We start from the raw sequence: 25985 nt of genomic DNA, 5'->3' as shown, positions 1-25985 counted from the left end.
ATCTATCTATCTATCTATCTATCTATCTATCTATCTATCTATCTATCACATGATTATGGAATCTAACCAAAATGTAATTAAATTGACCTAATAGTTTCAATTTTGCTGTATATGACAAAGAAAAAAAATCAATATATTTATAATTATTATCATTAATATTATTAAACTTACAAGTTTTAAGGCGGAAAGTGCCGTTTTTATTCTGAAATCACTCATCCGGGTCTCTGCAGGCCAGGCAAACTCGCGCTGACTCGGACCGTGGCCCAGTGACGTCATGAACGTCAAGTTGATGATGAGTACCCACAAATCCTGAGATCACGCCGGATGTTGTCCAGTTTTGTTTTCAGAATAAACGCACTAAATTACAACATTTTAAAAGCAAACGGCCTTCTTAAGAAAAACAAGCCATAAAAAAAAATGCTCTCAAGAAAATATAATTTTTATTCTCCATCTCAAAAGAAAACAGACGTGCATGTTTTATTTGCTTTTTTCCACCAAAACACTTTCAACCACAATTGTAACTGTTTTTACCACATTTGAGCTTATTTTTTTTTCATATCTCACTTTTTGTTCTGCAAGTTTCCAACATGAATGAATCATAAACAAAACAAACAATAATGAGTTCAAAAGTCAAATGCAACCAAACATCCATCCATCCATTATCTTTACCCGCTTCTTCCTCTTTGGGTCACGAGGGCCACTGGGGCCCATGTCCATCCATCGTTGTGTGAGAGGCAGGGGACACCCTGGACAGGTCTCCAGTCCATCACAGGGACACATAGGGACAAACGAGACAAACAACCATTCACGCTCTCACTCACACCTAGGGACAATTTAGAGTCACCAATCAGCCTAACATGCATGTTTTTGGTCTGTGGGAGGAAACTAGAGTACCGCGACAAAACCCACGCACGCACGGAGAGAACATGCAAACTCCACCCAGAGGGGTCCCTGGACCGGGATTTGGTCCGGCGACCGGCTCGCTGAGGGGCGGCAGCTCTACCAACTGCGCCACCGTGCTGCCCCAGCAACCAAACAGTTAATATTTAATATATGTTGATCAATTTAGTATTGAAAGTTAAAATTCAATATTTTCTGCAAGAATAAAACACGATAATATAAAAATAAGCAGCGCTAAAACTGTAACCTCATCAACAAAATATTCTTCTTCCTTATTCTTTTTCCTGATCTTGTATATTAGTAAATTCTGTATTTAGATAAAATACACTTTAAGCTTGGCCTGACCTGTTCTCTGTAAGGTGAATAATGTTTTACATACTGTTTTTTTTTAATAATGTAAAATGATCATTTATTGTTTAACTCTTTGCAAACGTATACAATAAATTACCCCATCATTTGTTTTCTGTTTGCATGCAATCTGAATTGTTAGTCAACATTAGCTCAAAATATGTATAAACTTTATAGTTTATCGATTCATTCTAAATCATTACCGTTGACTTTAACTGTTACATGTGTACTTGGAATGCATATTTGAACGCTTTACCCAAAATTAAGATAAACAGACACCAAAAATTGCAGATAATAAGGAGCTTTAACCTTATTGTTTTTTAACCATGTTCAGTTTCATCAAATTGTATGCATAATATAAACAATGTGAATCTCTCCTCTTATTTTATGTTCAGTCCAAAACTAAGATGAAGACTGTGGACATTTCCTTTTAAGACTTGGATTGTGGGTGCGCCTTTTATTTTGAAAGAGCCTCTCCGGAAACGATGCTTGAACCTCCGGTGACTTGCCACCAATGGGGGGAATGGCGGCTATGATTACTAGAGGAAGGAGCCCCAAGACCCTGAAACTTTACTTCTAACGGCCCGGTGGCGGAATCTGCCTCCAGTGGCGCTTAGAACCGTCGTCCCGTTGCGGATTCGCGGGGAGAAGAAAAACCGCAGCGCGAGGATAGCTCGGTTCATGTCCAGCTCGAGGAGGTGGACGCGGTTTACGGCTCGCGCTAGTGCCGTTAGTGCGGCTGACTTTGATTCAAGGTAGCTGCTAGCTCGGAGCCAGCTGTTGGCTCCGCTGCCCAACAAGTTAACGAACTGTGCTGAGGGGTTCCTCCTGCGGATATTCGTACTGGAGAAGTGTGGAGGGAGGCAGGGGAGAGGGGGGGAGCACACGACAAGTCGACGCGGTTTGTCGGGAACATCATTACCGCTAAGCTCACCGTTAGCTCGCCGAGTTGGGATCCTGAAGTCTTTTTGGAGCCAGCCGTTGGCTACAAGGGGGTGGGCGTGGGGGTGCCAGCAGCAACCAACTTGTCCGGTTCCCAGGTTCACCGAACCATGGAAAGCCTAACGCTGAGTGATGTCGAGCAGAAATACTACTCGGACCTGTTCGTTTACTGCGACACGGACAACACCAAGAAAGTGGCTTCCAACGGGAGAGTTCTCGACCTTTTCCGGGCGGCCCAGCTACCCAGCGAAGTTGTCCTGCAGGTAAGCTAACTAGCTTTAAAACAAACGACAACAAGGAACTTCTAAACCAGAGAAGTAAGAGCACGAAACGCGGAGCTGTTGGCGGAGAAGGTGCCAACTTTGCCCGTTAGACCCGAGGTTAGCCAGGATGGCTAGCAAAGCTGCAGCAGACACACCTTCCTCTGGCTACTGTTAGCCTCTCTACCAAACAGAGCTGCAAATGTGTCCTAATGTCCTAATCCTGTGATTAGCTGTTGGGTCTGCTTCACAGCTGAACAATGCTCTCTAGAATTCGCATTCATTGCTGCTCACATGTCCCTTTATTCTCCTTCCATCTGTTTCTGGGTTGAGCTGACATGCTAAAAACATACACACTGTGTTTACTTGTAAAAAGAACCTATTGATTTATTGATTGCACTGGCTGCAGATGTTAGAGGCCCATTCCGTTTAACAGCTTTATGAACATTTCTGACCTAATTCACAGTAAGGTCAGATCTGGTGTGTGTTTTATGAAATATTTACAGTAAAGAAAGAAAAGAAATGTACAAAAACATGTAGCTGTACGACTTCCTCTCGCTGTCACAGGAAACTTCTCATTATTGAGCTTGAGCTTTTGCACATTTCATAACATAGTTCAGTTCATTCATATAGCGCCAAGTCGCAACAGAAGTCGTCTCAGGGCACTGAACAGAAACATTCCTATTTAAAAATAATAATTTAACATTATTTAATCTGAAGAGCAGACTGCTTTGAGTTTAACTCCGTCGCAGAACTCTCATCTTGAGCAAGCATGAAGGCGACGGTGGAAAGGAAAAACTCGCTCATGAGGAAGAAACCACTTGGTGTTTTGACAGATTACTTCAATCTGTAGTTTCTAATTTAACATCGGTAAGAAACAAACTGGTTCTCTACCAGAATATTACCGCTCCATCCGCTTCGGATGTTATCAGCCATTAAATGGCCGTTATTAGTTATCATCCCCATATGTAGCGGTCAGACTGCCCCACCTGTACCTCCCAGTGGGTTTAAAGGTACGTTGTTAGCGATGATAATAGGCTCTATTTTTAGCTTTGTTAGCGCTCATAATAGCTTCACATGGTTAGGTTTAGAGTCTTGGTTAGGTTTAGGCACAAGGGTAAGGGGGTTAAGTTTAGGGTTGGTCCTCAGGGTCAGGTGTAAGCTTACTTTTAGGAAAAGGGTTACATAAGCTGAAAACAACTAAAAAGACACTTCCTGGTTTACCTCCGTGTGACACTGCCTATTATCAGCAATAATAACGTACCTTTAAACCTACTAGGAGGTAGGTGGGACAGTTTGACCGCTACATATAGGAATGATAACAACTAATAACGGCCGTTTAATGGACTGACAACATCCGAAGCCGCTCATATTACAACTATTTGCGTTTGTCTACAGCTTGGGGCACATTAAGTTAAGATTTCATCAAGTATGCAATATTTACACGTGCCACCTGTTGGGAGTGGTAGGTGGCACTGGAAAGGAAAACTTTTTGTAATGTTGGGAAGACTGGTTAACAAAGTTCATAAAGTAAAAAAACAAAATTTGCACAGTTTTTTTTAATCTCACTTCAGTAGTTGATGTTTGCTTAAATTAAACATTTGTAAACAAAATTTGTGATCGGACGCCAACTTCCTTGTGCGTTTGTTAACCTACTGAAACAGACAAAGGGACCGAAAACACGTCAACAACGGTGACGTTCGTGGGTGAATCGTTGTGGATCACAATCGCGTGACTCGGATGCATTATGTTTGTGCTCAGATTTGTTGAGTAAATTATGCACAAAGACTTCTGTTGGATTCTTTGTTTACACTGAGTGCGTACCCACATTTCAGAATTACATTTCACTACATCTTTAATTCAGGATCATTTATTTTATTGCAGTGAATACCTTTCACCTTTAGATTACTGAGCAGTAAAGTAATAAGATATACCCTTTATGGAAACTCTGCCTCCTTTAGGTGCTCATTTGTCTCAGGCTTCTTTTGATTTTTTTTTTTTTTAGTGTTTAACAGACTTCACAAGTTTGAGTCTTCCTCGCTCAGTAAATTCAGACTTTAGGGGAAATAAGTAATCTTATTTCTTTTAGTTTTGCTTTGATGTGGTGCGTTTACAAGCTTGTATTTTTGGACGTCGGTCACCGGTCAAGCTGAAGATGACTCCATTCTGTTCGTCTGCAGAGCAGTCTGTGTGTCCCAATCTGAAACATCACAGCTCTTAGGCTTAGTCTTTACTGCTCTGGCTTCATGGATCTGGTGTGTGGTTTAAACCCCTCTGTCGAGGTGTGGAACTGGTTTTATCCAGAGTTTAATACTTCAGGTTAAAGTTGCGTCGCAGTATTTATTTGTAATGCTACGTTTAGTTGGAAGAAAACACACACACACAAATTTATCTGCCTAAAGAAAGCTTATCTCTAAATAAATATGCACCATTACAAAACATTTTTTTTTTTGTTGCAGTACTTTTTTTTAAACAGGAAACCTACACAGTCAATTTAAAATGAACAAACCATTTTGGTGGTTTAATATGCTGTTTGGGTCACCATGACACAGTCGAGTTTGTGTAAAATACTACAGCAAATACTGGTTTGAGGTATTAATTTGATATATTAGAATTATAACAGAGATTTTAGTTCTAATTTTAAACAATCGGGCAAATAAGTGGTGTAGCAACATGCCGGGGCAATAACTGCAAGGCACTGCTGACAACACCCTGTTTGTGTCTGTGGTGTTCCATCTTTTGCAACCGGATTCTTTCCTCTCATTTTACTTGTTTTGAGCAGAGTTTGCTCCTTATTGCCCGCCCATGTGCGTGTTTAACTGTAGTGTTAGCATAATATCTCAAGAATGCTTGAACATATTTTAATGAAACGCTCTGGAAGTTCTTAATGGATGTACAACCACTTTTGAAGTGAACTCTGTTCAACATGGCCGCCACAGCTGATTGACATTAGCCAACACAAAATGGCTCACACATTCAGTTTTATAGCTGCTGGGCTAAAATTAGCTGTGGTAGTAGCTGTTAGTAGTCCTAAACCCGATATGTAATGTTGCGAGTGATACGTGTTCCTTGAAGTGGAACACGTATCCTTGAGTGCTCAGCCTTTTGTTATATTGAATTTTACTTCTTAATCAGTGACAAAGTCAGAGTTTGTTTTTCTTTAGTTGTCCCCGAACATATTTTCAAGTTGATGAGGCTGAGCGAGCATGTAATGCTTTCATGCCTGATAATCTCATCTGTGGTGTCCCTGCTCCATCGTTTCACTGAGAATGAGCAGCCAGTTAAACTGCAGCGGCCCGTTCTTGTGACTCCACGTCTCTCAGCAGTCCCAAAATTTGCAGCTTGTGAGTCAGCATCCTTTTCAAGGTCAACAAGGGGAGCTGTGTGGTGGAGGAATCAGCCGGCCTTGTAGTTTCCTTACTTTGAAAATCCACTCTGAGCTCGGTGTTGCAGGCCCCGAGACGCTCCAGTGTGGTGTCGTAAGAGTCTGAGGAAAGTGACCGGTGCTTTGTGTGCTCTCCCATTTAGATAAAGTCCTTTGTCAGCAAGAGAGGAGTCAGTCAGCTGTGGTGGTTCACAGTCCTGAACAACTCACACTATTGGTTCATATTACAAACTTCAGGAGTTTTAATCATCCACAAGCTGCAGGGCTACTGTTTTTGCTTTACTTTATGTAATACCTCTTTCTTGTAGAAATTCATGCACGTTTCAAACTATTTCAAGCTTTTCTAGCTTCTAATCTACCATTCTGTTCTATCAGGCTTGTGTTGGAGAATGTAAATCAGAAGAAAATCACTGAAAATCAGTATAGTTGCATATATTTTGATCAATATCACAAGTATCCACTCACTGGGTCCCAAGTCCCAGCCTGGGCCTCCTCTTCTCAGGTTTCCCTCAATGCTTCCCTACTTTACCTAGGTGTTTGGACTTTGACATTTTTCAGGTGTTGTGATCCTGATCCTGTCGGGGCTCATGTTACAGTGTAGGCCTCCTCTCACATGCCTTCAGTTCCACGCTTGCCCTCCTTGATGTTTGGATTTTGTTATCTCGTTGTTTTTGTAGACCTGATATTCATCGGAATGGACCAGGGAAAGGATCCTGCTGGGGACCAGCCAGGGTCCCAGCCTTGACCTGCTCTCTGTAAAGGTCTGGGTGTTTGGATTTTGACCTTTTTTGGCTTTCCTGAACCTGATAGTTCCTTAAAATTATCAAAGAGAGGAGCCTGCCAGGACCCACATCCCTCCCAAGGCCTCCTCTCCCCATAGTTTACTCTCTGTGGCCTGAAAGTTTGAATTTTTTTTTTTTTAAGGTATTTGTAGTATATCAAATCAAGCAGAACCTATCAGGACCTGCATCCCACCCTGGTCCTTCTCTCCACAGGCTTCCCCCGAGGTTTGCTTGCTAAAAGTGATCAGTTTAACTGACTGAAACTTACTGAATACAGTGCACTTTAATTTTTATTTTTCTTGTTTTCCACCTAAAATAGGTCTGGTTATATTTTGGATTAATAACATTTTAATAACTGGTAAAAGGTCCAAAATTTTATGAATATTGACAGATTAAAAAAAAAACAGCAAAAAGTGTTTCAGTTCAACAAAACATTTAGAGATGGCAAAGTCGAGACAAGCTCTCAAAGCAATACAGTACGATCCCTCGATTATCACGGGGGTTATGTTCCAAACACCCCCACGATAGTTGGAAAAATTACGAAGTAGGAACGCTGTATTTATTTTAGTATTTATATATATTTTAAGGCTTTATAAACTCTTCCCACACTCTTGCAATGTTCTAAATTCTTAAACCCGCGTCATTTGAACAACAATCGTATATGTATTTTACAGTACAGCAAAATTTTACTCGCCAGCTCTGCAGACCAGCAGCTTGGTTCCGGTTCTGCAGACCTACCCTGCACCGCCCCGTCCAGGTTGATGTGCGCGTGGATAATTGAGCTTCAGGAAGCTTCAGGATTATTTGCAGGAACATTCCTGCCAGTTCTGTGAGCTTCATAGATGGCGTAGATTTGCTTTGCAAAACTTACCCTCCATTGCGGAAGAAAGCAACGGCTGGAACACTGTTGGCTTCTGGGTATTGTAGTTTTGAATGGCAATACAGTGTAGGCTTATTGAAAGAAAACTACAAAATGGCGGCGCCTGTCCCAAGTTTTATTTACTGTTAACGTTTTATCTCGTACTGTCCCTATCACGTGAGTAATATTAAAGTTGACAATCATTGAAAAACTGCAAAAGTGGAACTGCGAAGTAGCGAGGGACTACTGTATAGCCTGTGACTAAATATTTTTAATAATTGTTTTTGTTGAATAACCTGTTTTTCTGGTTGTATTCCAAAAATGAGTTCATTGTGCAGCTTTAATAATCGGGTTTGTGATGGTCGAAACCCTCTGAACCTCAGCGAGTACGCTCTGTAAAATCAGAGGGTTCCTCGCGCACCATTTTGCATTAAAACAGGTGCGGTGTATCATGTTTACCGGGTTAGAGGTATTTGACAACCGATGAAAGAGTGGTTAATTCTAAGCTTGCTGTTCATCTTTGGGCTGCTCCCTTCTGCAGGGGGCGCCACATCGAGCAAACTGAAACTTTTTTTTTTCTGTTACCCTTTATTTATCCAGGTAGTCTCAATGAGCCACAAGAACTCATTTTCAAGAGAGACCTGTTTAGGGAGCAGATGGTGGGGGTAGGGCCTTGCTCAGGGACCCAGAGTGGGGCAAATGAGGGTGGAGGCAGTTGTGGGTGTTTCACCTTTTCCACCCACATTTTGATGTTGACGGTACCGGGAGGTGAACCTGCAACTTTCCGATCACAAGCCCATCTTCTAACCTCTGCGCCACCACTCCCCCATTTGGCAATGTTTTATGCTGGATGCCCTTCCTGAGGCTCGAACCTGCACCCTCAGGATTACGAGGCTGTGGCACCAACCACTGAGCTACAGGGCCCCAAAGAGATTAATTTTATAAGAGTTATTTTTATTGTGGTGTCACTTCTTTCAATTCCTGAATAAATGTGGCTCATTAGAAGTTCAGCTCCAGATGAATTCAGTTATTAACTATTCTCCATCTTTGTGTGTGTTAGATCACAGAGTTGTGTGGAGCCACTCGGCTGGGGCATTTCGGACGGAGCCAGTTCTACATCGCTTTGAAGCTCATTGCCATCGCCCAGTCTGGACTACCGCTGAGGGTGGAGAGCCTCAATTCAGGTGAGTCCACACAGCAACTTTTCCTCATCGTCACTTTTTGGCTTTTTTTATTTTTATTTTTTTCGTCTTCTTTCGAATCAAATCAAATTCTTAGAGGTAGTGGAGCGCAAAAGTAGGGATGAACTTTTGTGACCCACGCTGGCAAAATGAGTCACACATGAAGTTTTCAATATTGAGTTGTTGTTTTCAAATTCTCCATCTCAAACGTCGTCACAATTATAAGTATTTTGTTGGAGTTTGGCCGTTTATCACCTGGCCTGACAAGTTAGCGTTGTTTACAAGAGTAAAAGTAAGTTTCTTTCGGCTGCTCCCTTCTTCAGAGGTTGGCACAGCGAGCAAACTCGCATGAAAGATTTGGCAATTGTTTTACACCGGATACCCTCCTGACACAGCCTGGGCTCGAACCCGCAACCTCAGGGTTATAAGACCATGGCGCTGACCACCAAGCTACGTTGTTTACAAGAGTGCCAGTTTGAAAAACGTAATTTGTTGGTCTTGCACGTTGTCAGTCGTGAATTCAAACCTTTTATTCAAAAAGGTGAACCCATAAGTTTTACAATATTTCCAAATATTATACGACAAGATTTCCTGGTGCTATGGCAGCTAGCAGCGAGAAACTGTCAATTTCAGAAGAAGTTTACTGATGTAAAGACATACCTGTTAGAAAACCTTGGTTTAAAGGTAGATTGGGAAGATAAGATGCTATTTTAGTTCCTAAGATATCTTGATGTCGTCTTTATGAACTCATTTTTACACCGATCAATATTTTCACTGCTTTTTGCACTGCAGACTGTGCTCATTCCAACTCACTTTAACAGGAGCAGTTTGTTGGAGCTGTAAATATTAAGCATGTTGTTTTTTTATCAAACGTTTGGAAGCCTTTAAGTGCTGTCAGTGCACTTGTCATATTTAATGAATCACATCTAATACAAGTTATATAACAGAGTGTAGTTGTTAAAAAATATATACAGTATTAGTCACTGTTTAGTCTTACATTTCTGCTTTGGGATGACTAGGAAGGATAAGGCTGCTTTAACAGTTTGTTTCCATAAACACTGAAAGTTTTACTAAAAATAATAAATCTATTACTACTTTCTCTTAAACAAAACAGGTTTTTCACACTCACTGCCCACAGACATGTTAAATGTTGCAACACGCTGAACGATTTCATAATTTGATAAGCATATACGGAAGTGCAGAGGCCACTTCCCCCTCAGTATAAATGAGACCTTGTGATGATTTTTAGGTTTGAGGCTGTTTGGAAACATCACTTCAACTTGATGCTGCCTCCAAGGATGAAAAGATCAGTGGAATGTGATTAAAAACAAAAATACATCGTTAACGTCATGTCAGGTCTTTCTAAATAAGGACTGGAGAAAATATTCTTTATTTAGAGAAGAATAGCTTAATTCAGTACCGGTAGTTCCCAACCCTGGTCCTTGAACATTATCCTGCATGTTTTAGTTGTTTTCCTGCTTCAACACACCTGATTCAGTGATTTAATTACTTCAAGTTCAGCAGAAGCGTGTTAATCACCCATTCATTCAAATCAGGTGTGTCAAAGCAGGGAAACGAGTAAAACATGCAGGATGGTGTTCCTCAAGGACCAGGGTTGGGAACCACTCGTTTACATGAAATGGTTTAAAAAAAAAATTCTTGGTACATCAGAGGTGAAGTTGAGCGTTTGCTTAGACAATAAGACATCTTTTTTATCAGTTGATCAATGTCAACTTATACATTTATATTTTTAAAAGCTGTAGGACAGGGTTGCTTGATTAAGACAATAAACATTTATTGCTATAATCCTAATTTATAGCTAACAACATTTTGAGGCATGTTTAGTAGGGGGAAATGAACACATTTCCTAGAAACAAGCACCCAAAAGTGAATACATTGCTCCTGACCATTGTCAAAGTTGGATTTATATTTATTTAAAATTCAAAATTAGAAATATGCAGCCATTGCTGGATCAAAGGTTATTTGAATAGTGTCTCATGAAGAGGTGGGAATCTTTCAGCATCTGACTATTTGATTACGATTCACAGGGCTGCAGTGCCATAATAAAACGATGGATGTGTTTGGATTATCTTGAAACCTAATAAGCTATGGTTTGTTTTTACTGATATTTATGCTTCTATGCCTAGAGCACACAGTAACAAATGTAAGAAAACTCATAATCATAGGTTGCTGATCAAATATTACTACAGTAGTCCCTCGCTACTTCGCTGTTCGTTTATTGCGGACTCGCTCTATTGCGGTTTTTCAAAATAAGTTTGGACATGCCACACAATTGGCTGATTGCTGGATGAGCCGCACGATCGGCATGTATTTTTTAATTTAAAATAAATTATTTTAAATTATTTGGCACCTCCTGCACCTTTGTGCAGCCCATACTGCTGCAGCTGATCAGCTGTTCAGTGTTCAGAGCAGAGAAGTGGGTGTGGCCAAGAGTGCTTGCAGGTGGCAAAGAGCAGAGGAGGCAGGGAGCTGAAATCATGACACTGTGCTCTTTTAGAGCGTTTAGAGTTTAGGAACATTGTTTAGAATGTTGCAAGTGTGGGAAGGTTTAAAGCACCTTTATCTATATACAGTATATATATAAATACTAAAATAAACTACTACTACATGTACTACTATTCCTACTTCATGGTTTTTCACTTCAGGGTACAGATCCCCCACGATAAATGAGGGACTACTGTATAGAAGGCGCTAACTTAACATTGAAAGTAACATAGCAAAGCTAACATAATTAGCATTGTGTTAAATTCATACACATATCAAACATTTCAAAGTCGATCATAAAAACACGGTCACATTCTGAAAACTTCAGACAAAACGTTTTTCAGGGTTCAGCAAAGAAAATATGAAAAAAAGTAAAAACAGTTTTATAGCAACAAGTTTCTTCTACAGAACCTACGGCAACTCTACTGGGACAAACTGCTGTCTCTCTTAAAGTGGCAGTATAGATTAACAAAATCAAAGTCTTCTACGTCCACGACACACTGCATCTAAAAATAGATTGTACCGTCTGCCTCTATAGAGACCAGATGAGCCTTGAAGCCTCATATTTAAGTTGCAGCAGCACATGATTGACAGTTCTCCTGTATGAAAGGGCCCACTTTCTTTATTTAATCTTCTTTTTATACTGCAATTTTTTTCTGTATAACATTTAACAGGTTGACAGTGGGGCTTACAAACTGAAACAAAAGTTTATTATTTTTGTGCAGTTGCATCAAAAGTTAAATCCATATTTTGGTGTAAAATAAAGCAAACTTCACATTTCCAACAGATCAGCACCGACAATACCAACAATTTCTGTGTCTTTAAGAGATTTGATTACCGAGCTTAGTGAATCTTTTTTTCTTGCCAGTCAAAGATCTGCCGTTGCCCAGATTTGTGGTAGGAAAGAACGAGGCTGAAGCGAGACACGCAGCTCTGTATCAGGATGCGGAGAGCCAAGGTCTGTACCCACCTACTGGTACTGCGGTAATTCCCCGACCGCCGGGCAGGGGTCACCAGAACAAGAAAGGTCCCTCCTCCTCCACTTCACATCCTGCCCACGAGGTCATCCAGCCCATGGCACCCAGCATAGAAACCCAGGTTTGTAACTTTCTGCTTTATAAGACTCGAGCTGAAATTGCTGCTGTTGATTTATTAAATACTTTTATTTGCTCAGGTAATAAATTGATTTTATTTTAGTGGTGTTATACAAACCGGATTCCAAAAAAGTTGGGACACTAAACAAATTGTGAATAAAAACTGAATGCAATGATGTGGAGATGGCAAATGTCAATATTTTATTTGTAATATAACATAGATGACAGATCAAAAGTTTAATCTGAGTAAATGTAACATTTTAAAGGAAAAATATGTTGATTCAAAATTTCACAGTGTCAACAAATCCCAAAAAAGTTGGGACAAGTAGCAATAAGTTGCTGGAAAAAAGGAAATTGAGCATATAACGAACAGCTGGAAGACCAATTAACACTAATTAGTTCAATTGACAACATGAATGGGTATAAAAAGAGCTTCTCAGAGTGTCAGTGTCTCTCAGAACCCAAGATGGTAAGAGGATCATCAATTCCACCATTGTTGCGCAGAAAGATAGTGCAGCAATACCAGAATGGTGTTACCCAGCGTAAAATAGCAAAGACTTTTAAGTTATCATCATCAACCGTGCATAACATCATCAAAAGATTCAGAGAATCTGGAACAATCGCTGTGCGTAAGGGTCAAGGCCGTAAAACTCTACTGGATGCTCGTGATCTCCGGGCCCTTGAATGTCACTGCACCTCAAAAACGAATGCCACTGTCAAGGAAATAACAGAATGGGCTCAGGAATACTTCCAGAAAGCATTGTCAGTGAACACAATCCACCGTGCCATCCGCTGTTGCCAGCTGAAACTCTACAGTGCAAAGAGGAAGCCATTTCTAAGCAAGCTCCACAAGCTCAGACGTTTGCACTGGGCCAGGGGTCATTTAAAATGGAGTGTGGCAAAATGGAAGACTGTTCTGTGGTCAGATGAGTCACGATTTGAAGTTCTTTATGGAACACTGGGACGCCATGTCATCCGGACCAGAGAGGACAAGGATAGCCCAAGTTGTTATCAACGCTCCGTTCAGAAGCCTGCATCACTGATGGTATGGGGTTGCATGAGCGCTTGTGGCATGGGCAGCTTGCATGTCTGGAAAGGCACCATTAATGCAGAGAACTATGTTCAGGTTCTAGAACAACATATGCTCCCATCTAGACGTCATCTCTTTCAGGGAAGACCCTGCATTTTTCAACATGATAATGCCAGACCACATTCTGCAGCAATCACAACATCATGGCTACGTAGGAGAAGGATCCGGGTACTGAAATGGCCAGCCTGCAGTCCAGATCTTTCACCTATAGAGAACATTTGGCGCATCATAAAGAGGAAGGTGCGACAAAGAAGGCCCAAGACGATTGAACAGTTAGAGGCCTGAATTAGACATGAATGGGAGAGCATTCCTATTTCTAAACTTGAGAAACTGGTCTCCTCTGTCCCCAGACGTCTGTTGAGTGTTGTAAGAAGAAGGGGGGATGCCACACAGTGGTAAAAATGGACTTGTCCCAACTTTTTGGGGATTTGTTGACGCCATGAAATTTGGAAACAACAGATTTTTCCCTTAAAATGATACATTCTGTCAGTTTAAACTTTTGATCTGTGATTTGTGTTCTATTCTGAATAAAATATTTGATGTTGGCACCTCCACATCATTGCATTCAGTTTTTATTCACAATTTGTTTAGTGTCCCAACTTTTTTGGAATCCGGTTTGTATTGGGGGGAAAATGCTTTTTACTGTTTTAGGGAACTTCGTACAACAATCGAACTCTGCAGTTGCTACAAAAAGTCTCAGGAATATGACCTCCTGTGTTTGTTACGACTCAAACTGCCTTTCTGCTGCTGACTCTGTTTGACGTGGACATTAACACGGCGATGCGTCGCACAGATCCTTTCCACTGAAGTCATCTTGTTGAGTTTTGTTGTGAAACACTCACTCACTGCTTGCTCTAACGTCCCGCATGTGTCATGAAGCAGATTAAACACTTCAGAAGTAGCTTTCCTTGTTTTTAAGTGGCTCAGATGGGATCCAAAAGGAAACGCTTCAGTTTCAATACGGTGGCGTGAAAACTAATTAATGAGTTGTGTGTTTGTCAGCAGACATACTTAGATGTTTCGTCGTGTTGATGTGTGTTTTTCAGCCCGAGCCGACGTCCCCGGTCATCTCGCCTCACCAGTCGCCCCCCACCTCTCCTCACACTTGGAGGAAACACAATCGGCAGCACAGCGGTGGAAACGTGGAGCGGCAGCCGGCGGTGGCTGCGACCGGAGCCGTGTGGACGCAGTTCAGAGAACCACAAACGGGTCTGATTCATTTCTCACGACTGTTGTCCTCTTTACTCAAATATAAGTTTGGAAACGGCCTCATAAGGTCCGAGGGACTTTAGACAAGTTAGCAGAAAGGTTTTAAATGTTTTATTTTCTGAGCCTCTGGGGAACTTGTGTTTGGGGAAAGAATAGTTTTAAGGAGTAAATCATAAAAATTTAGCTTTTTTAAGTTCCTCTGTAATTTACAGTGTGAGATGTTAAAATTTGTTTCTCTGGGATTTTCCCCTCCAGGTCCAGCAACCGGAGATGGCACATGGCCGTCCCACTCGCCGCCTCCGCTGCCGAGTCAGGAAAGCTGGGTCAGTTTCACAGCGGATACGCCACCCTCCAGCACACTCCCCGCGATGCACCCCTCATCGGTCCAGGTAGAGCAGCTCTGCTTTTGTCCCTCCTGCTGGTCTGAGCTCTCAGGATAAATTACATTCTGTTGGGTATTTAACTTTCTATAGCTCTGATGAATATAACGCATAAGTTTATTTAAAAAAAAATGTGTGCATCATGTCAGCCACTTTCACTACAGTGAAGAGGAAGTGTTGACAAATGGGCAAAGATAAAGTGACTCGGCTCAATAAGTAACAAACGTATTGTGAGACTGAACATTGTAAACTTTTTGTCTGATAAAACAGCTGCATCTTTTCCTACAAACACAGAACATCAGATAACCACACAGGAGTCTCAAACATCAGTCAGCACTTTTGGTGCGTTTTTTTGCTGCTAAACTCAAACTCAAGCAGCTTCTGTGACTCTTTCCATCAAAAGCCTGTTCTGCTCTTTGTCTATTTTTAGGCAGATTTCCATTTTTAGTTTTTTACATCACATCCGAGTCAATAAAACTAACAAGTCAGTGACTTTTTCACTTACATGCTGCTATCATTGTCATTTTTAGCTGTGTTATAGTGTGAACTATGATTCAGCACTCACTGTTTTTATTTTATTTTTTACGTTTAAAATTGTTCTGCACATTCCGAAGATGGGTGCTGTGACTTTAGTTTTTCAACTTTTATTCTTTTTAAAAATTTTAACTTTTATTTACAAAGATGTTCCTAAAAGAAATACACCAAGATTTCTTAGTATTTTTCCGAAATGTCTGAAATCTTTGTCGTATTTTGCAACTTTTTAGCTAATATGCTATTTTTAGCTTTTAGCTAGCTTGTTGCTACTTTTGACTGCCATTCTGCTTACTGCAGCTCTTAGCTAGTGTTTTGCTATTATTAGCTTTTAACCAGCTTTTGTTACTTTAAGCTTCTTACTAGTCTGGTTACGTCTGTAGCTAGCCTTTTGATACCTTTAGTTTCTAGCTAGCCTTCTGGAGATTTTATGTTTTAGTCAGCATTTTGCAACATTTTAGCTTCTTTCTGGCCATTTGAAACTTTTTACTAGACTTGTTTTTTTAACTCACCTTCTGATAATTTTAGCTTCTATAGCCTTGTGCATTTTGCTAGCCTTTTCTTACTTTTAGTTAGCATTTTGCTACCTTCAGTTTTTAGCTATCCTTCTGATAATTTGTGCATTAAAATAGCATTTTGCTATTTTTGAGTCTTGGCCATTTTTTTGCTTCTTTGCTAGTTTTAGCTTTTACCTAGCATTTTGCTACTTTTCAGTTTCAGTGTTCTGCTTCTTGTAGCTTATTTTCATCTTCAGTAATATCAGTAAAGTCATTTATTTCCCAGCATTTTCACAGAAACTGTAATTTATCAGTTACCACTGTAAAACTTCCAGAGTTCAGTGTTTTTTTGTTTTTATTTTAATAAGAGACAACATTATAATTTGAGCTCCAGGTTCACGTTTACGTCTATGATTCTGTTTCCTGCAGGAAAGCTCAACGATACGACCAGCGGCCTCAGCTGCGACCACCAACGAGATCCAGCGACAGTCCTGCAGCTACGACGACCCCTGGAAAATCACAGACGAGCAGAGGCAGTATTACGTCAACCAGTTCAAAACCATTCAGCCGGACCTCACCGGCTTCATCCCTGGTGGGAAAATGCAGGAAAGTCATGCTAGCCGAGACCTCATGAGAAAAGTGTTAATCATCTGTGTGTCTGTGTGTCGCAGGTTCAGCAGCAAAAGAGTTCTTCACTAAATCAAAGCTTCCAATTTTAGAGTTGTCACATATTTGGTGAGTCGTGTGTTTTTGGAGTATGCAGTCTGTGATTTATGATTAATAGGTTGTAAATTAAAATAATCATATAATCCCACTGAAGCTTCATATATTATTGTGTCTGATGTGTGTTTGAAGGGAGCTGTCAGACTTTGATAAAGACGGAGCGCTGACCCTGGACGAGTTCTGCGCCGCCTTTCACCTGGTCGTGGCCAGAAAGAACGGCTACGACCTCCCGGAGAAGCTTCCCGAGAGCCTCATGCCAAAACTGATCGACCTGGATGACTCAGCAGGTGCGCAGACTCTCTTTGTCTCTGCCGCACCCTCGCCTAATTTGACAACTCCAAACCTGTGAGGCAGCAGGGCTGTGCTGTGTGGCGTGGTTCAGCTGCCTTGTTAACGGGAGCTGATTTAACGGTTATTTACACAACAAAAGACAGTTAAAACAGAAGATTTTTACAATTGTATTTTTTTTTTAAAGGTGTAGCCACTAAAGCGAGACAGCGAAGGGTGATGTCAGCAAATATGTGATAACCATTATTAGCCAAAGACCTTTATCTTTGTAGAAAATGCCGCTAATATGAATATTTGTATATAGAAGTTAGGAGTCGTGTTTGTCATAGAAACTGTAAAAAAGAAGACAAGTGAAAGAACAGACAATGTAGAAAAATGAAAATAAATTATTAAGGTGCTCAGAAAATTTCCTTTATAAACAAGATAATTATTTCTTGGTCAGTAATAAAGTTAAAGGGTTTATTTTTTGTGCAGGTTAAATTTGATCACTATTGGAGAATTACTTGCTGCCCACGAACTGTTAATTGTTAATCCACTTTTTTATTGAAACGAAAAAATATATACAGATTAGTTCAGCTAAAAATCATAAAATTTTAACTCGGTTTTACAGATTTCCTAAAATATGCTGGCTGGCTGGTGCTAGCTGAGACTCGGTGCAAACTAATTGTTTAAAATGTTGCCAGATGTTGTTACCTCTGTAATTAGTTCAGGTTTGTTTGCAAAATACTCCACGAAGCACTGGATGGATTTGCATGAAACTTTCAGGAAACTATCACTGGATGTGTATCTACAACTGTTTAACTCATGGAGTGAGTGCAGTTCAAGATGGCAGCCGCAGCTTACTGAAATTAGCCAACACAAATGTCTCTAACTCAGCCTGTTTTTCATATCTTCTGCTAATACTTGGTCTGGTAGTAGGTGAGAGTCATTCACAACAAATACTTTTTAATTAAAAGCTTTTTTTTTCCCCCAGAAGTCCCGGAGTCGACTGCTGATGTTGGATACTCTGCGTCGCCGGTGGAGGTCACCCCCAACAAGTCTCCCTCCATGCCGTCGCTCAACCAGGCGTGGCCAGAGATGAACCAGAGCAACGAGGTTTCAACATGCACACAACAGATCACATTTTTACCCAGCCCTAAAACTCCTCCTTTTTGCTTTTGCTTGATTCTTCCTCATTAATTTCTCACAGTGACTCAGTTCAAATTTCTGTATCCATCATGATATGACTGCCATCGTCTTCCTCATCACAAAACACCATTACTGATAATTCAGCACCTCCTCTCTCCCTCCTTCGGACTGTGATGGTAGTTTTGTTTCCACGGTTGCAGCCGAGACCAATGATGTTCAGTAAAAGTGTGATGTCACTGTACTGGCTGACTGACGTTTTGTTTCTCTTCTCACTGTCTGTCTGTCTCCTGCAGCAGTGGGAGACGTTTAGCGAGCGCTCCTCCAGCTCACAAACTCTGACCCAATTTGACTCTAACATTGCACCAGCTGACCCTGTAAGTCAATCACTTAGTATGCATGGTTTCGCCAACAATGGACAGACATTAACCCTCTCTGGAAATCTCTCCCTGTTCTTTCTGTGCATGATGTTCTGTCAAAGAGCTCTTTGGGTTTCAGTTTGCCTGGCTTCTAAAAGACATCACATTTTTAAAAAGAATCTTGTAATATGTACAAATCACCAGGATATGTTCACTTAAACTGTCTTTCCCACAAATGAAGTTTTGCTCAAGTGTTTATCTGTTGATTTATACATTATAAATTAGCTTTTGCAACAATTTTTGCAATTATCATTTAAAAATATATATTTTAAATGTTCAAATACCTCAGAAAGCTTTCCTAGTTAGGCTTAAGGATATCAAACATCTCATAGCATCAGTTGACTGATTTGTCATCTCCCAGTTTCTGGGGTTCCAGGAAGATGATATTAAAAAAAAGTTTTTTTTAAATAAAATAATAGCATCTTTGATGCCAAAATAACAACTCAGCGTTTGAATATTATAGTAGAAATTGAAGCAGAGGATCAGAATTTAATATAATTTTACATAAAGGTTGCAGACCCCTGGTTTAGACTGTAAATCCTGATCCTATTTGTTCCATAATATTCAAACGCAAACACTGATGCTGCATTATTTCACATCTGGGTTGTGTGCACGCCACAAATGGTCTGGGCGCAGCACGTCAGCCCTTCAGAGTTCTGCCTTTTGCTTTTCTTGTCTCGTCATTAACACCAAACAATAATCGTTTTTTGGTGTAAAACGGGTGCAGAACCTTTTCTGGACCCACTGCAACGTATCAAAATGTAGATCACGACCCCCACTCCTGTGTTCCAAAGGTTTTTCTTTTTAAGCTACAGTTTGTGGTGTTGAGAAACTGTATTTTGTTTGTAATTTTATAATGTTAAGACAAAGTAATTAAAACGTACATAATTCTACAAAGGGAAGGGACACTGGAGTTATTCGTGTTAGTGATTCAGACCTGACTGAGTCCTCCCTGTAATTATAAGAACAAAGAGCAGAATAAGCATCACACCTAAAGATAAATGGACCAAGATGCACCCTTCAGTTAAAACACAATAAAACCACAACCTTCATGTAGCTAAACTGTTAAAACTTTTATTTATAACAAGCTTTTGTTCTTCTGTACGTTTCTTCAGTTCCATATTTGCCTCAACTATGAGGAGAATTCAAATAATTTGGGTGGATTTGGACGACATCTGTACTGTATGTCAACAAAATGGAGAACACGCATTCAGATGATTTTTGAAGCTGTGCGCACAATATTGTGATATATCTGGTTAAAGCTGGGCAGCCTCACCTTTTGGGTATTAGTTGTGTCAATCTGCTGCAGAAATTTCATGCACACTTTGTCAAAAAGTTTGGACAGGCCTCAGGTTGCAGACTCCTGATCTAAACCAAAAAAAAAAAGTGGAGCGCAGATGATTTCCTCTTCTTCTCAAACATCTTAATTTGAATGTCTCTCGTCCGTTTGACCCTCCATTTATGTGTGTCCCCTCCAGGACACGGCCATCGTTCACCCAGTTCCCATCCGGATGACGCCCAGTAAGATTCACATGCAGGAGATGGAGCTCAAGAGAACCGCCAGCGGTAGGACTCAGAATTGAACGATCCGGTTCTGATTTTTTTGTTAGATAATGGTGTTTGTACATGTTTGCAGCTGCAGGCGTTCCCACAGCTCTTTTATGCCCGTCTTCACAGAGAACCTTGCAACGAGTTTAACATCCTCTGAATTCATTCTCGGGCAAATCTGAATTAAAACTAGAATTATGCTAGCTTAATGTTTGATCCTTTAAAATAATTAGAATTCAGCTTCCTGTGCCTGACAGCTGTGAGAACCTGCAGATGTAGCAGTAAAGTCAGAAAAGTGACAAAGAACAAGATTTGCTTTGAGGTTTTTTTAGCATGAAAAACACTCATTTAATGGCAAATCTTCTACAGTGTATTTATAAATGTTTCAGTATTTACTCTATTAGACTCAACAGTTTCTGTTTTTTTTTTTCTTTAGACCACAATCCTACTAGTCCTCTACTGGCAAAACCTCCAGAACTGTCTGAAGAAGCCAAACTGACTGCTTCCATGAAGTTTGTAGCTGCCAACACTGTGGGTGAGTGGAAAACTGGCTGCTCTGCTGCAGAGTTGAAAAATTTAGTCCCTTTTCACAAAAGGGAACGCATTTGTTTCAGGTCTTTTTTTTATTTTTTATTATTTGTCGTTTTGAAAAATTTCCTTGTAAACACGCCACCATTTTTTAGAAATGCTTACATCCACACAGATGACAAAATGACCCATAACGCTGTACAGTAGTCCCTCGATTATCGCGGGGGTTATGTTCCAGACACCACCGCTATAGGTGAAAAACCGCAAAGTAGGAACACTATTTATTTTAGTATTTATATATATATTAAGGCTTTAGAAACCCTTCCCACTTTCTTGCAGTGTTCTTATCAATTTTCTAAACTCTTAAACCTACTTAATTTTAACAACATACATATATGTCTTGTACAGTGTTGCAAAATTTTATATGGGTACTCCCCAGGTCTGCAGACCAGCATCTTGGTTCCGGTTTTGCAGACCTACCCTGCAGCGACGAAGCCCACGCCCCATCCAGGTTGATGACTGCGGATAATTAAGCTTCAGGATTATTTGAGACTTTCCTGCCAGTTCTGTGAGCTTAATAGAAAGATCATTACTTTTGACACAGCGTTGCTAAACTCCCTCCATTTCCACAGAAAGCAGCAGTCGGAAGCACTGTTGGCTTCTGGGTAGTGTAGTTCTTTTGACTGAAGTTTCAATGTAGGCTTATTGAAAGAAAACTACAAAATGGCGGCACCTGTCCGAAGTATAATTTTGCGTGAGTAATATTAAAGTTGACAATCGTTTGCCGTGTACAATCTTGTGTTGGAAAAACCATGAAAGAGCGAGTCTGCGAAAGTCGAACCGCAAAGTAGCGAGGTACTACTGTAGTAACTATGCCAGTCCTGTAGGAGGTGCCGTTGTGCTTCCATCGAAATACACAAAAACAGGAAACGAGACTTGGAGTAGGTTAAATTGGAGGTCAGGCTATGACTGTGGATCTTTAAAATATCACGTTTTTACCATCTACACAAAAACACAAGAGTTGCCTTTTATGACTAAATTCACTCTGGAACTCGTTTTCAAAAATAGGAAATGTATATGAATTATCTGAAAGAAGGCCACTTCTTTTTTTTTTTTAGTTTCTCCACATCTTCCCTCTGAGGGTGAGGATAAACCTTCACACAGACCTCAGCTGCAGTACAGGCAGCTGACTGTACTTATCAGCTTATTATTGTTGCAGCAGCTGCAGGTGGAACCAGTTTGAACTAGCTCAAAACGCACAACTACCAAAAAGTTTAAGACGGTTATGTTTTCAAACGTTTACAATCTCGTACCATATGAAATCGTAAAGGGAACATTTGTTGAGGGTGTTAATCAGACTAAAAGCAAAATATGTTGCAATCAATAAGTTTATCCTGAGCTAGAAATGCCTGGAAAACGTGCTTTTCTTATTATCTGTAGTTCTCAGGTGGGATGAGCGATGCAGTTTGTCAGATCAGTGAATCCTCAGAAGACTTCATTTTACATTTTTCTCCCAGGTTTGATTTTGATCTGCAACACCTGAGGGTCCCTTTAAGGTTTTATTCTCTAGTTTACAGTAGAAGAAGCTTGAATTATTGTCATCATTTAGGTCAACATGTGCTTCTTGTTGATGCCTCTTATGCTTTAAAGGGTCAAAATTATTTGATATGAAGAAAAATGTTTTTGATTTGCATTAAACCTTGTGTATTTTCCTTTCATTCCACATTAGGTGATGGTTATAGCAGTTCAGACTCCTTTACCTCAGATCAGGAACCAACCACCAGACAAAGGTAATTTAGATATATTAAACCATATTTCTGTGTATTCTCACATATTTTCTGCTTCATTCAGGAGACTAGAATCATTTCTAGCCCTGAACTTGAGATGTGTTTTGTATTTTTGGATTAATACTGTTAAATCACTTCCTGTTCATTGTTGTTTAGCTTCAAACCCAGAAACATGAATGTTTGTGTTCAGATCTCAGTCAGGTGCGTCTCCAGAAGCTCTGAAGGTGGTAGCGCCACCTCCCCCTCCTCCTCGCCCCCACCCTTCCCACTCTCGCTCTTCGTCTCTGGACATGAATCGCACCTTCGCTGCCACGTCTGCCCCGGGACAACCCCAACCCTCCACGACAGCTTTTCCTCCTGCAGTGCCTCCTCGCCCGCTACCCACACAAGTAAAAAAATAGTTATCAGGCTTTCACTTTTACTGTCACAGAGCTCCTCATCATCTTATTTCTCCTCCTGTCTCCTTATAGACATCAGTGCCGCTCACGGGGCATCGAGTAGAGGCTGAGGGTGTTCCTGGAGGTGGAGCTGCGCTCACCACCACTTCCCCCCAGCAGATTCCTCAGCAGCCCAACTTTGCAGACTTTAGCCAGTTTCAGGCCTTGGCTGCCTCTGAGCAGCCCTCCAGCCTGCCAGAAATGGACAAACACACCGAGACGGGGCAGGTGGGTGCAACCTGGAGGCAACGCTCAGTATTAATGTGTTGTGTATATCGTAACAATGACTGCTGCCAAAACGTTACATTGTTCTGTGTGAGTCATTGTAGGCTGCCCTTTGACTGCACTGTGTTAACAAACACAGTGACTTGTTGGGTTTTGAACATGTTTGTTTCAGTTTTATAAAAAAAAGTCCATTCTTCACTATTTAAATCACCCGCGGCAACAAGATTAAAGACGACTGTCAACTAATTTGATAAAAAAAACTAAACTGGCTATGTTGAAGTAGCTGAAATTGGCCCTCATCACATTCTGGATGATTGCGGCATTTGCATTACAGTAGTCTCTCACTTATCACAGGGGTTACGTTCCAGACACCCCCGCGATAGGTGAGAATCCATGAAGTAGGGACGCTATATTTATTTTAGTATTTATATATATTTCAAGGCCTTATGAACCGTTCCCACACTCTTTCAATGTTCTTAACAATGTTTTAAACTCTCTAAAAGAGCACAGCAAAAGAGAACAGACAGACTGATGCTACGGTTACTGAGCCCCGGGGGCGGGCTGGCCATCGAGGCTCGGTTCGGGTCGCACTTGATTATTTTAAATAAACAATCTATGCCACTCGTGCGGCTCACTCGGGTATAAGACCGACTCCCCGCCCCCTCCTTTCTTTTTCCGAGGCTGTCTGTTGCACGCCCGCCTGTTGCATGTCTCTGGGACACCATGGGGAAAGACAGACCCTCCCCCCCGTCCTTTCTCTTTCTCTGCTGTGACAGCCTCAGAAAGAGAAAGGAGGTGGTGCAGATGAACAAATGTAGAATACTGGAGAAAATGCTTAGGTGGAAAAATAAGCTTGAATCCATTTTAAAAAGAGAGAGAGTGGCTGAGTTCGGCTTTCGGCTGCCTTTAATCAAATTTGCCCTTTTTAATATACTTTTATGTGAAATAACTGCACCCCTCTAGATGTATAAACTGATTTTTTTTTTTGTGTTGTCAGGTGGACAAGATATCAGAAGGTGCCGGTCCTTTAAGAACCGTGAAGAGTGATGGCCCAGCAGATGAGAGGACCTCGGCTTCAGTCGCCTCTGTATGTCCAAGTAGCATTTGAAGCTCGCAAGAGTTCAGAGTTCCCGTCATGATTTTTGTAATTGCTGTTAAAAAACAAAAACGCATAAACGCTCCCCTTCCAGTGAGTGAGGTTCTGTTTTCCCATCAGGCCAAGGGCTCATCAGGACCACTGGCTCCTCCACCAAAACCCGTTCGTCGGAGGTTAAAGTCTGAAGACGAGCTTTGGCCCGAAGACGAGCAGCACGGTCCGCAGAAATCCGGCGTCATAGCTGCCCCCCTGACCGCACAACCCTCCATCCCCAGGTAGGAAGCTTCCGCTTGCTGAAGCTTTTAGTTCTATTTTCTGTGCCAGTTCAATAAATATCATGTCGGTGTTTTCAGGTCTGTTGGAAAAGACAAGAAGGCTATTCAAGCTTCAATCAGAAGAAACAAGGAGACAAACACAGTATTGGCACGACTTAACAGTGAACTACAACAACAACTGAAGGTTTGAAGCACATTAGCTGAAGAGGATGATGGTTGGCTTCATGTTACTGCGCTCACACTTGTTGTGTTTTTAGGACCTGCTGGAAGAGAGGATATCTCTGGAAGTCCAGCTGGAGCAGCTCAGACCGTTCTCACATCTTTAACCAACGTGTGGTGCAAAACTCAGCTGTCATTCCTCCGAGGCAAGGCTGTGGCCATCCCTCCTTTCCTCCGCCTCTCTTTCTCCCATCATCTTGAATTTCTTCAGTGCTGCTGTGTGGCGTTCACGCTCAATCACACGGCATCCGACCAGAAACCAGACAGACCTGACATCAGTCTAATCAACGAGCCGAGGAGAATTCATCAACTGGCACCTTTCAGTTTTTTTAAGAACAGGTGAAATGAGGATGGCGACAAACTGCGAGACGGTTAGGAGCTTCGGATGAACTTTAGGTTTCTTAAGACACCACAGCTGGTGTCTGAGTACTTCACTCTCTGAGCAACTGAAGAAGAAATGCAGAGTGTAACCGTTGTGTTTGTGTGACTGTTTGTGTCCTCGTGTTCACGGTTAGCGAGTTAAACGGAGGCTAGCACCAGTATGTTTAGCTCTGCCACACCAAATTTTATTTTATTAAATATTGGATCAAATTAAAAGGATAGTTTGGATTTTTTTTTACGATGTTCTGTAGAGTAATTTGTAGTCGTTGTGTAAGCCTAAAGCAGAAATCACTCAGAAGTTCATCAGTTTGTAAAATAAATCAGAAGCTAACAGGAAGTCGAAGCCGGATTACAACCAAAGCAGATTTCTGCCGTCTTAAAACAATCCCAGACATTCTTATAACCCTTCATGCAAATCTTGCATGATTTGATCGGCTTTTTAAACCTTTACACGACCAACGGTTTTTCTTTATGGTCATTGACATCTATAGAGTTTTATCTCAAGTATGTGGTATTTACAATGAAGACCAATCAGCTGTGATTTGACACCAGAAATGATCTGCAGACACGGAAGCATTGGTTGGTACCCTTTAACGATAGTTGAAAAAACAACTGATGGGATTGACCAAAAGCTTCAGTTTTGTCTCCTTAGTCCCAGAAACTTTGGAGGATGCCAAACATTTTAGGAAAAACCTGTCTTTGTGTTTTTCTGCCTATAGAGGAGCCCTCCTGGGTCGTCGCCCATGGAACCAGTTATCAAAATATGACGGATGGTGCGATCAGGAAATGACGATTGGAGTTCAGCTCGGATAGTTTTGGATCATTTCTTTGGCTCATGTTTTTAATTATCATTGCTCAAACTGGGGTTGCATTTCCTCTTGCGTCCACGTCCGGGGATGTTTGCTCAAGTCCCGTGAACCTTCTGTTTTCTTATTAATATTTGAGAGGAACTTGCTCGGAGATGGTTTTGC

General features: G+C 41.1%; 1 protein-coding gene across 2 annotated transcripts; it reads left to right on the top strand.

Annotated features, from left to right (window-relative positions):
• Nucleotides 1-2232: 2232 nt before the first annotated feature.
• Nucleotides 2233-25399, top strand: reps1 (RALBP1 associated Eps domain containing 1). 2 transcript variants are annotated; one of them, XM_037685926.1, is made up of 19 exons: nucleotides 2233-2453; nucleotides 8537-8660; nucleotides 12031-12260; nucleotides 14393-14555; nucleotides 14811-14944; nucleotides 16393-16555; nucleotides 16635-16698; nucleotides 16819-16973; nucleotides 17948-18069; nucleotides 18396-18476; nucleotides 19997-20084; nucleotides 20503-20601; nucleotides 22324-22384; nucleotides 22572-22770; nucleotides 22852-23046; nucleotides 24041-24130; nucleotides 24260-24414; nucleotides 24493-24598; nucleotides 24672-25399. In XM_037685926.1, the coding sequence occupies exons 1-19, from the start codon at nucleotides 2301-2303 to the stop codon at nucleotides 24738-24740; spliced, it is 2451 nt and encodes an 816-aa protein (XP_037541854.1). In that variant the 5' UTR covers nucleotides 2233-2300; the 3' UTR covers nucleotides 24741-25399. The 2 variants fall into 2 exon arrangements, with proteins under 2 accessions (XP_037541854.1, XP_037541855.1); XM_037685927.1 differs by lacking the exon at nucleotides 18396-18476.
• The last annotated feature ends 586 nt before the right edge of the window (nucleotides 25400-25985 follow it).

The sequence above is a fragment of the Nematolebias whitei genome, chromosome 12 (assembly GCF_014905685.2).
Source record: "Nematolebias whitei isolate Nwh7 chromosome 12, NemWhi1, whole genome shotgun sequence".
Lineage (NCBI taxonomy): Eukaryota > Metazoa > Chordata > Actinopteri > Cyprinodontiformes > Rivulidae > Nematolebias > Nematolebias whitei.
This window is presented reverse-complemented; position numbering and strand designations above follow the sequence as displayed.